This window comes from Pogona vitticeps, chromosome 15 (genome assembly GCF_051106095.1).
Source record: "Pogona vitticeps strain Pit_001003342236 chromosome 15, PviZW2.1, whole genome shotgun sequence".
Classification (NCBI taxonomy): domain Eukaryota; kingdom Metazoa; phylum Chordata; class Lepidosauria; order Squamata; family Agamidae; genus Pogona; species Pogona vitticeps.
The window spans coordinates 8391417-8404479 of NC_135797.1; the positions used below are offsets into that span (position 1 = coordinate 8391417).

Genomic DNA, 13063 nt, shown 5'->3' on the forward strand with positions numbered 1-13063 from the left:
AAATTTGTAATTTTATGATTTTATATATTTTTATACTGTTTTGTTTTATTTTGTAAGCCGCCTCGAGTAGACATGGTCTAGAGGGGCGGGGTAAAAATCAAATAAATAAATAAAAATAAAATAAATGTCAGGATCCGGGTGGCAGGGGTTCTCTGCGGGATTGGGGCCAACTTGGTCCCCGGAAGAGGCTAGTGTTTGCAGGATCAAGAGCTGCCGGGACCTGTTGGCTGGACCCCTTGCTCCGTGCTGTTGAAGGCAAGCGTTCGCACCCGGGACCCTGAGACATCAGCGGGAGCAGGGCTGAAGAGGGAGATCACAGCAGGCAGGCAGGCAGACGACAGAGCAGAAGAATGGACAGCCAGGGAGGCGACCCTATAATGGGAAATTATGTGTCTCTGAACGAGTGCCTGAAAACCTATTGGACCTATTAAATCTAACGATACCAGATCAAGTATATTTTCAGCTTCTATATTGCTAGACTTTCTTTTTTTTTTTTACAGTTATTTATTTATTTATTTTAAAATAACTCTCCTGTGGAGGAAAAGACTTTTCATCTACAACCCTTTCATTTGGACATAGACTGCTATTATCCTCCCAGCACGGGGTCTGCCTGCCAGTCTGAAAAATGCAGGGCACTTAATCCGGGTCATCGGACCACCCACAGAAGCTCCAGGTGCCCGTAGATGAGTGGGGGAGTCCGGAGAACACCAGCACTGCAGAAGGAGAACACGTGATTTTGACACTGACTCAAGTACAAGCCGAGGGGGTGTGTGCTTTTTCAGCATAAAAAATGGGCTGAAAAACTAGGCTTATACTGGATTATATATGGTAACTGGTGGTTTTAATCATAAAAAGTATTTAACAAAAATAAATACAGTTTGATTCATCAAACCAGAGTACTTACTTAGCTTTCAGGCATATTTTCCTCATATGGGGTAACAGAGTGTCAGTGCACCTACTCAGGGTTTCTGTCTGCTCATTTCTGAACTGGCTGTAGATTTTTGTGGGGGAAACCCTTCTGGAACAGAAAGGATGGCTGGGAAGACTGCAGCTTGAATGTCACCATCTAGCTGTAACCTTGATTTTATTCTGTGGGAAATGTAGTGTAGTTGGCCCTGAAACCAGCGTTCTTCTCGAAATACAGAGGAGCAAAATATGGCTAATTTAATGGCTGTATTTGTGTGTCCTCATCAAGTACTTGGGATATTGCATTCAAGAATGGATCCATGTTTTTTCCAGAAACTGGGAAAATAAATTTGACAGCTTGTGCTTTATTACAGCCAAAGACCAGTAAAACCACATCAATATAAAATAGATACATATAGTTACTTTACAAAACTGTGACTATATGTATCTTGTACAAGTTAAGATCAGAGGTTTGTAGAGATGATTTTTTTATATATTTGGACGAAACCAGGAAGCTGCAGTGTGTTGCAAATCAGGACTAGAATTTCTCTTGCCCGTCATTCACGACAGAAGAGGAAAAGGACAAAAGAGATGAATACACAAGAAGATTAAGCAAATTTATTCTATGATCAAAAAATAAATAAATAAATCACAATTTATTGTTCGACCTTCAACAAGCTGATCATTCTTTTAAATGATTTTGAGATCTTACAATTTTGAAAACACTGGTGTCATGAACTTTGGGGAAACTATTTTAATTCTTCAGGTCAGTTTTATTAATAAGTGGGGATGGGCTATTGATAGGTGGCAAAGAAAAAAAGTTAATTTTAAACAACATCTACAGGTAAGCAATTTTTTATTTTATTTATTTACAATTTATTTATTTACAATATTTTTTAGCTGCACCATTGCCAGTGGCTTTTGTTAACAATTGGAAGATTAAACAATGTGAAAGGCTGCAGAATCCTTCCTCTGTTTCTTCCCGACATGCTTGAAGATCACAAAGTACATATCTGGAGACTGCTCGATTGTTGCATGCTGAGTGGTCTTGTTAAACTTTTCACACATTTGAATCTTTTTTCTTCTTGGCCCTTTGGGTAAACCAATCGTCCTGTTTAAGGGAGAAAAAAATGATTTGAACATGGTTAAGCACAAGCTGTAGGTGGCAAGAAGAACCATCCATCACAACTTCACCCAGAATGAAAATTGAAGAATTAGCCTCAGTTTTATAAAAGGAGGCTAAAGCCGATGAAGTCTGCCAATGAATGCAGTGGTCCCCAACCTTGGGCCTCCAGATGTTCTTGGACTTCGACTCCCAGAAATCCTGGCCAGCAGAGGTGGTGGTGAAGGCTTCTGGGAGTTGTAGTCCAAGAACATCTGGAGGCCCAAGGTTGGGGACCACTGAACTATAAGGAACAAAGAGGAAGCAGACAGCAGTGACAACAGCGGTGGGCATGTTCTAGGAGGCCAATGACATTTTTGGAGCAGCGAGCTTACAAACAAGAAGCATGTTTGAGGTGCCAGGAAGCCACTAGAAATGGAGGACGTGGATGGTCCCTTTCACTCCCTGGTAAACTGATTGAGCTGAGTTTCTGCAAGAAAGAGCCCTCTGTTTAAAGAAAGCAAAGCAGGAAATTCCACTTCTAAAGAAGCGCTATTCTTGGGTCAGAAGGAGGTTGAAAGTGAACATGATTCTCTCCCACCACCCAGTTGCACTTGCCATGCCATCGATGGATACGAAGGGTATCAAGAGTATGGAACTAGTTAGCTGACGATGTGCTGTCAAGCTGGAAGTGATCTGTAGCTGCCCTAATAGGGCTTTCAAAGTAGGTGAGATGTTTAAGGAGCCCTTTCACCAAGTCCACACCCCCCAGGGAGGTCCCATAGCTAGGCCGCGTTTCAGACCCAGGCCTCCAGAGTCCTAAGGCGTCGTTCTATCCCCTACACCATACCGGGAGCCACCGGGAAATGACAGGCTATTTATTAATTAGCTGGAAAACGAGGTTCCAGCTTGAGATGGGCACAAACCCCATTTCAGAGGTTCGTGCTGGTTCATAGGCATTCCTCCCCCCATGATCTCCCGTTCACTGGCCGGCTCCTGTCCTTCTCCTCAGCTGTTTGACCCTTCAGACAAGTAGGCAGGACAGGCAAATCTCTGCTCCTGCCAGGGACCGGTTGAACAGCCAGAGGAGCAGAGCATGCGGCAGCTGGCGCGTGGGGGATCCAGCCGGGAGGTGGGCAAAGGCAACGTGTGGCACCTGGAGTGCCATGCATAAAAACCTCCGAACTGAGATTCGTGCCCATCTCTAGTTACCACTGAACTGATGCTCGGTTCTTGCGGTTATCTCCGCTCCTTGATTGAGCTTGGCAAAGAATTTGTCCTATCAAGTGTCCCTTTGTGGTCTAGCAAGGAGATGGGGAGAGGCTGCCAGCTGCCAAAGTTGAGAAAGGGTCAGGAGGTGTCATCGGAAACCAAGACCAAGGGCATCCACACCCTTGTATTTTCAATCCCCCTGTGTGGGTGTGAAAACTGGACAGTTTAAACAAACGAAAAAACTGATTCATTTGAAATGTGCTGCCAAAGAGCTTTGCAGACTTTACCAGAAATACAAACAAGCGGGTCCTTGAGCAAAACAAGCTTGAACTTAGCCGCCTAGAGTGGTCATATCGACCAGGTAGGCAGGATATAAATAGAATAAATAAATAAACAAACAATCTTTGGAGGCTAAAATGCTGAAGCAGAGGCTGTCCTTGGTTGTTGGAAGTTTTTGGGGCTGTTTGGCCACGTTCCGGAGGGTTTTCTTCCTAATGTTTCGCCAGTCTCTGTGGCCTTCAGAGGACAAGAGCTAGAACTCTGATAGAACCAGAACACGGACAGAGTTCTAGCTCCTGTCCTCCAGAGATGCCGGCCACAGAGACTGGAGAAACATTAGGAAGAAAAACCTCCGGAACGTGGCCAAACAGCCCGAAAAACCTCCAACAACCATCGGATCCCGGCCATGAAAACCTTCGGCAATACATTGAGGCTGTCCTTCTTTGGGCACATCATGAGAAGGCAGAGTTCTCTGGAAAAGATCACAGTGCTAGGAAAGGTGGAAGGCAGGAAAAGAGGATGTCCCAAACTGAGATGGTCTAACTCTCTAAAAGAAGCCACAGGCCTGAGTGTGCTGGAGCTGAGCGGTTGAGGACAGGGCATTTGGGAGACTGCTCATTTATAGAGTCGCCCAAAGTCAGAAGCAAATTGATGGCACATGACAGCAACAACGTAGCTTTACATTTCTTTTTGATTTCTTGGATCTTAGCAGTGTTGCAAAGCAGGGATATGAATGAACTGGCAATAGATTGGCCTGGGGGATCAAGCAGAGAGTTATAGTTAGTTAGTTAGTTACTTAATTAATTACGAATTTATCTATGTCCTATATTTTCTGCTACCTTTTTCCTAAATAGGATCCAAGGAGGCTTACAGTACGAAAAGAAACTATTAAAAGCACAAAAAATCTAAATATTTCAATATTTAAAAAGAATTCAACCAATATATTAAAAATGTGTACTTCAAGCCAAGCCACCTGAGAAGAGAATCACTTGTGACGAAAGTTAAAGGAGTCGGTCCTGCATGTGCTCAATTAAGTGGAAATATGGTGCAGGCAACAAGACATACCGGATAGAGGAGAAAATCCTGGGATAGAGTTCAAGAGCTTTGGTGTCATCAGCCGACAAGTGGTACTGAAAGCTGAGGACGAACGCCTAGGGACAGAGGAGCAGACAGACAAGAAAGTCCCTGCGAAAAGAGAGATTCACCTCACAGAAGAACGGAGAGAAAAGCTCGGAAGAGAACGACACCCAGTCCAAAGGAATTAAAGAGCAAGGGGCACCTGCTAAAGGGGACAGAAAGTTAAAGGTGAGAAGCAACTGAATAGAAAAATCTTTAAGGTCACTGACAACTTTTGAGGATCGTAGATCAATTTGGAGCAGAGGGGTCAAAAGCTGACAAAAGGGAATTAAGAGACTGGCAGGTTAGATGAGGGCACAAGAGTAGCCAACTTATCAAGTGAGAGCAGAAAAAGCCGAGAGGTGGGAGATGGTGGAGTGGAGAAACGGGGAAGCGGAAATGAAGAGGCCTCAGAGCAGATGGTTTCAATGTATTCGCGAAGGCTTTCACGGCCGGGATCTGATGGTTGTTGTGGGTTTTTCGGGCTCTTTGGCCGTGTTCTGAAGGTTGTTCTTCCTAACGTTTTGCCAGTCTCTGTGGCCATGGGCCTCTTCAGAACATGTCTCTCTCTCTCTCTCTCTTGCACACACTTCAAGATGTAACATTTCCACAGTTGGCTCTCTGAGCCTAGATACCTTGACGTTTCTTCTTTCTGTATGAAGCTGAAAACCTTTAAGAATGCTTACCCATGTGAGTACAATATAGAGTTCTTTATTTAATACAAAAAAACAGCCTCCTGAGTATTATTTCTATGCGCTGGTGTTTGGTGAGGGGCGGTTACTAAAAAGGGGAACTTCCAGCTAATTCTGCCCAACCGGCTGGCACTTCTTGCTGCGCATTTTTGAGGAATTCAAACAAGTTCCCATAACTCTCAACAGGTAATACAACCGAAACATTTGTTGTATTTTTGTGGTGGGCTTGAATACTCTTTGTAGGCATTGTCCAATATGTGGATGACACCTTAGCAATTTGGAGTCACGGTGAAGAAAAATTGGAAGAATTTCTCATCCATCTCAACAGCATCCACCCAAATATACAATTCACCATGGAAAAAGATACAGAGGGTCAACTCCCGTTCCTAGATGTCATGGTCCTATGCAAAACTGACCTCCGACTGGGACACAAGGTCTACAGAAAACCCACCCACACAGACCGGTACCTACACAAAAACTCCAATCACCACCCACAGCAAAAAAAGAGGCAGAATCAAAACACTGGTAGACCATGCAAATCGGAACTGTGAAGCTCAGTTCCTCAGCACTGAACTCAACTATCTGAATTGGGCCCAACAGGCAAATGTCTACTCCAAAAATGAAATCACAAGAGCCATCAAACCAAGAAAACAACACTGAACTGAAGAAGAAAAACAGCCAACCAAAAATAAAGTATTTCTGCCATACATCAAAGGGGTCACGGAACGTATGGGGAAACTTTTGAAAAAAACACAACCTACAAACAGTATTCAAGCCCACCACAAAAATACAAGAAATGTTACAGTCAGCAAAGGACAGAAGGGACCCCCTCACCACTGCAGGTGTGTACCGGATACCTTGCAGTTGTGGCCAGGTATATATTGGAACCACAAAACGAAGCATCCACACCAGTATCAACGAACATGAGAGAGACTGCAGACTAAAACAACCAGAAAAATCTGCAGTAGCTGAACATGCCCTAAAACAAACTGGACATGAGATTCTATTTCAAAATACTGAAATACTGGACAACACCAGCAATCATTACATCAGACTGCACAGGGAAGCCATTGAAATCCACAAGCACCAACAGAACTTCAACACAAAAGAGGAAAGTTTGAAACTCAACAAAACTTGGCTCCCAGCTCTGAAAAATACAGCGTGCAAAAGGTGAACGAACTCTACCCAGCCACAAGGACCGGAGATCACTATGCACAAAACACCATCTAATGACACACATCAATCACAGTGACAGATAATCTCTCCTCCTTATCACAACAATACACCCACAACAAGACACACTAATCACCCATCTACGGGGGGGGGGAGACAAAAGCCTATCTGACAGCCATAAATACTGCACTCCCAAGCCAACCACACCAGAGCACAGAGTGCTGTCTTCTGAAGATGCCGGCCACAGACCCTGATGAAACGTTAGGAAGAACAACCTTCAGAATACGGCCAAAGAGCCCGAAAAACCCACAACAACCATCAGATGGTTCCAGTTTCGGGATTGATGGAGACCAGGCCGTGAGAAGAGGCGGAGGAGCAGGGAGGCCTCTGGCCAGCCCTTAAGGCCTTCAAAGGCTGAGAAGGGACACAGAGAACGTCTAGAGCATATGTCGACCGGAACGCTATCGTCCTGTTAATTGCTCCAGGTGCATGGCAGATGAATGGAATGTGATACACAAAGTCTGCTTGGTTTCTCTTCCTTCTCCTTCAAAGGCACAATGAGCTAAAGAAGACCATGAGGAAAGATAATGGGCGAGGGAGCGACAAGGAGGGAAAGGAGGAGAAAATAGCTCCCTGCAAGAGCAGGCCAGGTGTGTCCAGAGTGGCAGAAAGAGATGAACTGAAAGGGATTAAGGCAGATTCTACGGAACAATACTTTGCAGAAGAAAATGTGTGAAAGGCGCAACAGAACCAAGCAACCATTGGTATGTGTGAGGTCCTCACTATTTCTGGCATTGTGTTCGAGTCTATTTTCCTCCATCTCATAGTTAATCAGGCCCAACCACATTGGGTGCTTAGTAGCTACAGTCTTAGGACACAATCTGGAGATCCATTTGTTTACTCCATGGGTAAAAAGGTGTGTGTCAACTTCACATAGGTGATGCTTTCCATGTGCTGGCAGAGCGCTTCTAACAGGCAAGGGAAGGGATCCCATGGGCAGAGTATCACATAGAGGGAAATTCAAGTAGACACTGAAGACGTGGATCCTCTTTTAAAACATACCCTCCTTGTATTCACTGTTCTTAGGGCAGAATACTGTAAAATTCTTACACAACTCCTAACATTCTTCTGAAGACATAAGACCCGAATTGGGCGGACATACTTACTAGATCAACAGTGACTGAATCAGGAGAGGGTGAATGTGAGGAAACAACACTTCCCAAGGTCCCTGTAGATTCAAGAGGAAAATGTTTTAATATTTTATTTGTTTTTTGCCCCCAAAGTATCCCCCACTTGAAAAGAATATGAAAAACTGATTTATTCTATCCAATCTGTTTAACTATCATTGAGAAATTTGGGAAGGAACTGTTTAAGGAAGATGGAAACTTCTGTAAGGAATGGAGAAGAAAACCTCCAAGCCTGACCCCATAACCACCAGGGTCTGTCCTCTGAGGAGTCCAAGGGCCCTTCCTTCTCCGCCTCCTCCTCCTCCTCCTCCTCCTCCTCCTCCTCCTCCTCCTCCTCCTCCTCCTCCTCAGACTTCCACTCCTTGGATATGGGAAGGTTCCAGAAACACATCTCCCCTTTCACGAGAGACAGCAAGCGACAGGCAGAGAAATCCTGCTGCTCTTTCTGATTGGAGATCTAATTCTCCTACTATTCAGATCAGGGGTATTGGCGAGACTTCTTATTTCCACTTCCCTCCCCCTTGGGGACACGCAGGATGGATCCACGACCACGACTGATCTCAGATACCACGAGGATTCCTCATCCCATCCCACTCCTTTTCCAAGAGAGAAGGTAAGCAAGGCAGGAGAGATCCCACAACCATCCCTGATTCAAGAGAGCAATGGGATTGCAACTAGAGATGGGGGCATGCCGGTATCCATATAAAAATAAGACTTCCCCCACACAGGTGAACGTCTTGAGGGTCCGGCCCCCGGGGGCCAGACCGTCGACTCACCTGTCCGCTGCTTCTGCGGGCTCCATGCCCCCTTCCAATTGCTCCAGAGCAGGTGAGTGGACGGGCAGGCACAAGGGGGGGCGGACCCTCGTTATGTCTACCTATGCATATACGAACACGAATACCCCCATCTCTAATTAAAAATTTGTGAATTCATTTGTAATTCAATTTGTAATTCATTTGTGAAGTGAGGTCTGTCACGGTATAGATTATTAAGGTTAAAACTGTGAATTATGAATGGGATTTGTAGTCATGGAATATTGTAGAAGGATCCATACTGGTTCTGTGTTAGCATGACTGGATGCTCCGAGGAAGTTTTCTCCTCGAGCCGGATGGAAAATTCCAAGTAGCAGCCTTGGCCTGAGACGATAAGGAACCAAGACACAACACCAAGACGAGGGACAACAAACCCTGTACTGGTTGTTGTGGGTTTTGGGTGCTCTTTGGCCATGTTCTGAAAGTTGAAGGACCTTCAGAACACGGCCAAAGAAACCAAAAAACCCACAACAACCATTAGAGTAGACATGGTCTAGAGGGGCAGGGTAAAAATCAAATCAAATCAATCAATAAATAAATAGATCCGGGCCGTGAAAGCCTTCGCGAATACAACCCCTGTACTTCTCGTGGGAATTGGAGGTGTGGCGAGAAGAGACAGCCCTTTACGCTGATTGATTAGCGTCTGAGAAGAGTGAAGAAGAAGAAGGGAGGTCCCAGTAAGGAAGACAGTGGAGATTGGAGACAGAGAGAAAGGCTGATTTTGGTACTGATTTTAGGACTGAGAACTAGAATGGAGTTTTGAGTTCCAGATACTAGTTTTTAGTGTTATGCTAAGATGTGGTCCAGAGAAGGCATAGAAGAAGGGGGGGCTATGCCTGGCCTACCTTCTAAGCAGTTTTTTAAAGAGTTTTTTCATTTTATTTTTGCTAGCTGGAATTTGTTAAGATTCTAATTGCTATACTTTATGGAAATGTACTTTATGCTATGCTTTCGCAACAAATGGAATATCTCTAAAATACTTAATTTTTCTAATAAAACAATAACTCTTAAAATCCTAAGTTTGGTCTCTTGAACAACAAATCTGCAGAGCCAGATGGTAAAGGGCCACAGAGTGTGCTACCAAAGTCCTTTTTTTGCCTGAGTTTTGTTTGTCTTGGCAGACTCCACAACTGATGATTTTTATTTTTTGTTTTTTCTCTTTTAATTGGTTATTAGAACAGACTTGCGGAAAGGGTAAGTGTAGCTGCCTTGCTGGGTTACCGGGACTCGACTCAGCTTAATTAGGACTGCGCTTATGCCCGGACCCTCTCTGTTCAGCCGTAAAGTATCTTTTAGGAGATCTTGGGGATGACAAGGCCTGCCTTCCACACAGCCATGCAGTCATATAACCTCTCTAGAATTAGGGTTTACATATAATTTCTCACCATGACTCTGGCTTGAATGATCCTGCCCCAGAGGACTGAATACGCCAGTGCTCGGCCCAGCAACAGGATCGGGAGATGGTCTCACTGCAATTGTGCTCGTTCCCACATTGCTTTGTTCCTGAAATATTACCGTTTTAAAAGTTAGTCCATATAGATCTGGAAAGATGGTGCTATTTTTTTTGGCCCACAGCTCCCAACCCCACACAGCCATTGGCCATCCTGATCAAGGCCTTGAGGGAGCGACGGGCCAAAAAACGAACTTGCCCAAACTATACTCATGAAGAGTATCCAGTATAGCTAGTGATGCACATCCAGAAATCTACTTTGCTGCCTCTGTGAAGGATCAGACCAAACCTATTCTTGGTGGGGAAAGGCCCTTTTCTTTCCTCCCGCCAGAAGGAGGGCTGAGGGCAGTGCTTGCTTATTTGCTGGTCACCGAGAGCACTTTCTGGTTGGATTAGGCTAAAGACGTTTAGAGGCAGATTTTGGACGTTACCCACGAGAATACAGATAACTCTCAGAAATTCCCTATCCAAGCCATTTTGTGAGTGTCTGAGAAATTAATCGCACGCTGGTCTGTTAGCCTTGTTTGGTCAAAAGTTCCACTAATGGAAGCGCAGACTGAAAAAAATTCAAAAGCCGAAATGGGGAATGGAGGAATCTGGAGGGGTCAGGGTTGAAAAATTGTCTTAGGAGGGGTACGTAGGGCCTTAGGTCCACACTAGAGATGGGGGTTTTCACATTCGTATACAAATACCCCCCCCCCCCGCAAAGGTAGAGACAATGGATCATACTCAGGTATAGTAAGTTGAAAGACAGATGTGTGTCTTTTTCCTTCATTTCCTTCATTTGAAATGAAACATACCCAAAAAATTGAGTAGGACTGAAATTTTCCTCAATTCTTTTGTGTAATTCGTAATGTTTAGAGATACGCTAAGATAGTATAGAAACCAGGAGAGCCGTTAGCAGCCATTCAGAATTGACAAAAATTGGGGGGGTGGGATTTCCAATCTATCGAAGGGACTGCAACCCAGAGAGCAGGGTTATTTTTTAATAATAATAATAATAATAATAATAATAATAATAATTTATTGTCATTGTAAGTATATACACATACAACGAAATTCACAGACACCCAGAGACCAGACACATGCACACACATAAAATTCCCAAACACTCCCCACCCACTAAAAGTCCCCCACTAAAAATACAAACATCTACACCGCAGGCCAAGTTACACAGTCCAACTAATTATTCACTACTGGTGGTCTTTAAGCTCATTATTAATTGCAATTATAGCTCTGGGATAAAAACTATTGAGAAAACGTGTGGTCCGAGTCTTAATTGTTCTATATCTTCTGCCAGATGGTAACAGTTCAAAAAAGTTATAAGCAGGATGGGAAGAGTCTCTCAGGATGCTATGTGATTTCCTTAGACAGCGGGATGTGAAGATGTCATCCAGGGTTGGTAGCTGGAGCCCGATGATATTCTGGGCAATTTTAATGGTTCTCTGTAGAGCTTTTTTGTCCGCTACAGAGCTACTCCCAAACCATGCCAGAATGCCATAGGTTAGGACACTCTCAATGGTGCTACGATAGTATGACAGAAGCAAATGCTGAGATAAATTTAACTTGCCGAGCATTCTCAGGAAATACAGCCTCTTCTGTGCCTTCTTCATTAGCATGTTGGCATTTATAGTCCATGAGAGGTCCTCTGAGATGTAAGTACCCAGAAATTTAAAACTACCAACTCTCTCCACTTCCTCACCGTTTATGTACAGTGGTAAATGTACATATCTTTTCCTCCTAAAATCAATTATGAGTTCTTTAGTTTTTTTGATGTTAAGTGTGAGATGATTTTCTTTACACCAAAGTATCAACCTTTGTACTTCCTTTCTATAAGCAGACTCATTGTTCTTATTTATGAGTCCCACCACTGTGGTATCATCCGCAAATTTAATAATTGCATTGGTGTTATATAGTGGGGTGCAATCATGTGTGTACAGGGAATAGAGGAAGGGACTTAGCACGCAGCCCTGGGGAGCTCCTGTACTTAGTACCACGGTAGAAGAATGGTGGGATCCCATCCTTACTAACTGTGGCCTATCTGTCAGAAAATCCTTTGACACTAAGTTTGAAATTCCCGTGGCCGCTCCATCCCACGTCCCTTACTGCCTCTACCTTTCCGTCACCCCCCCCCCCCATTTCCCTTTCATACACCATTTCCTTAGATTTCTTTTTTCGTATGTTGGGGGGGGGGGTTTCCAAAGTCAGCCAGGCTGTGATAGCAAGGGATTCTCTGGCATTGTTTTTTTTTAAGAGAATACCATCCCTCCTCCAGTTTTTTTTTTACTAACTTTAATAAAGAAACATCTCACCTAAATAACATAAATCTAACACCACAATAAAATACAATTACATAATACACCTCTGCCACCCTCATCCTCAGGGTGAGCAGTAATAAAGTTTTAAATTTCATTCAGACCATTCAGCATTTTGTTCTAGTCTATTTTCCTCCATCTCGTAGTTAATCAGATCCAACCCCATTCGGTGCTGAGTAGCTACAGTCGTAGGACACAATCTGGAAATCCATTTGTATACTCCATGGGTAAAAAGGTGTGTGTTAACCTCACATAGGTGAGGCTTTCTATGTGCTGGCAGAGCACTTTAAGGGGATCCCATGGGCAGAGCATCACATAGAAGGAAATCGAAATAGACACTGAAGACGTGGATCCTCTCTTAAAACATCTCCTCGTTGTATTTGCCATTCTTAGGCCAGAATACTGTAAAATTCTTACACAACTCCTAACTTTCTGCTGAAAACACAAGACCCTAATGAGGCTGACATACTTACGAGATCAACAGTGACCGAATCAGGAAAGGGTGAATGTGAGGAAAGAACACTTCTCAAGGTCTCTGTAAATTCAAGAGGAAAATGTTTTAATATTTCATTTGTTTTTCTTTCCCAATATACACGCACTAAAAAAAGAACATGAAAATACTGATTTACCCTATCCAACCTGTTTAACTATCCTTGGGAAATTTGGGAAGGAACTGTTTAAGGAAGATGGAAACATCTGTAAGGAATGGGGAAGAAAACCTCCAAGCCTGACCCCATAACCGCCAGGGTCTGTCCTCTGAGGAGTCCAAGGGCCCTTCCTCCTCCTCCTTCTCCTCCTCCTCCTCCTCCTCAGACTTCC

General features: G+C 43.9%; 1 protein-coding gene across 1 annotated transcript in view; it reads right to left on the reverse strand.

Moving 5' to 3' along the window:
- Window positions 1-1510: 1510 nt before the first annotated feature.
- LOC144584848 (uncharacterized) overlaps window positions 1511-13063 on the reverse strand; it is a 39555-nt gene continuing 28002 nt past the window's right edge. The window contains exons 13-16 of the mRNA XM_078382004.1: window positions 12718-12779; window positions 9865-9982; window positions 7647-7708; window positions 1511-2017 (exon numbers count right to left, since the gene is read on the reverse strand). Coding sequence (XP_078238130.1) covers window positions 1967-2017; window positions 7647-7708; window positions 9865-9982; window positions 12718-12779 — 293 coding nt within the window. The 3' untranslated portion in view covers window positions 1511-1966. The remainder of the gene's footprint in view (window positions 2018-7646; window positions 7709-9864; window positions 9983-12717; window positions 12780-13063) is intronic.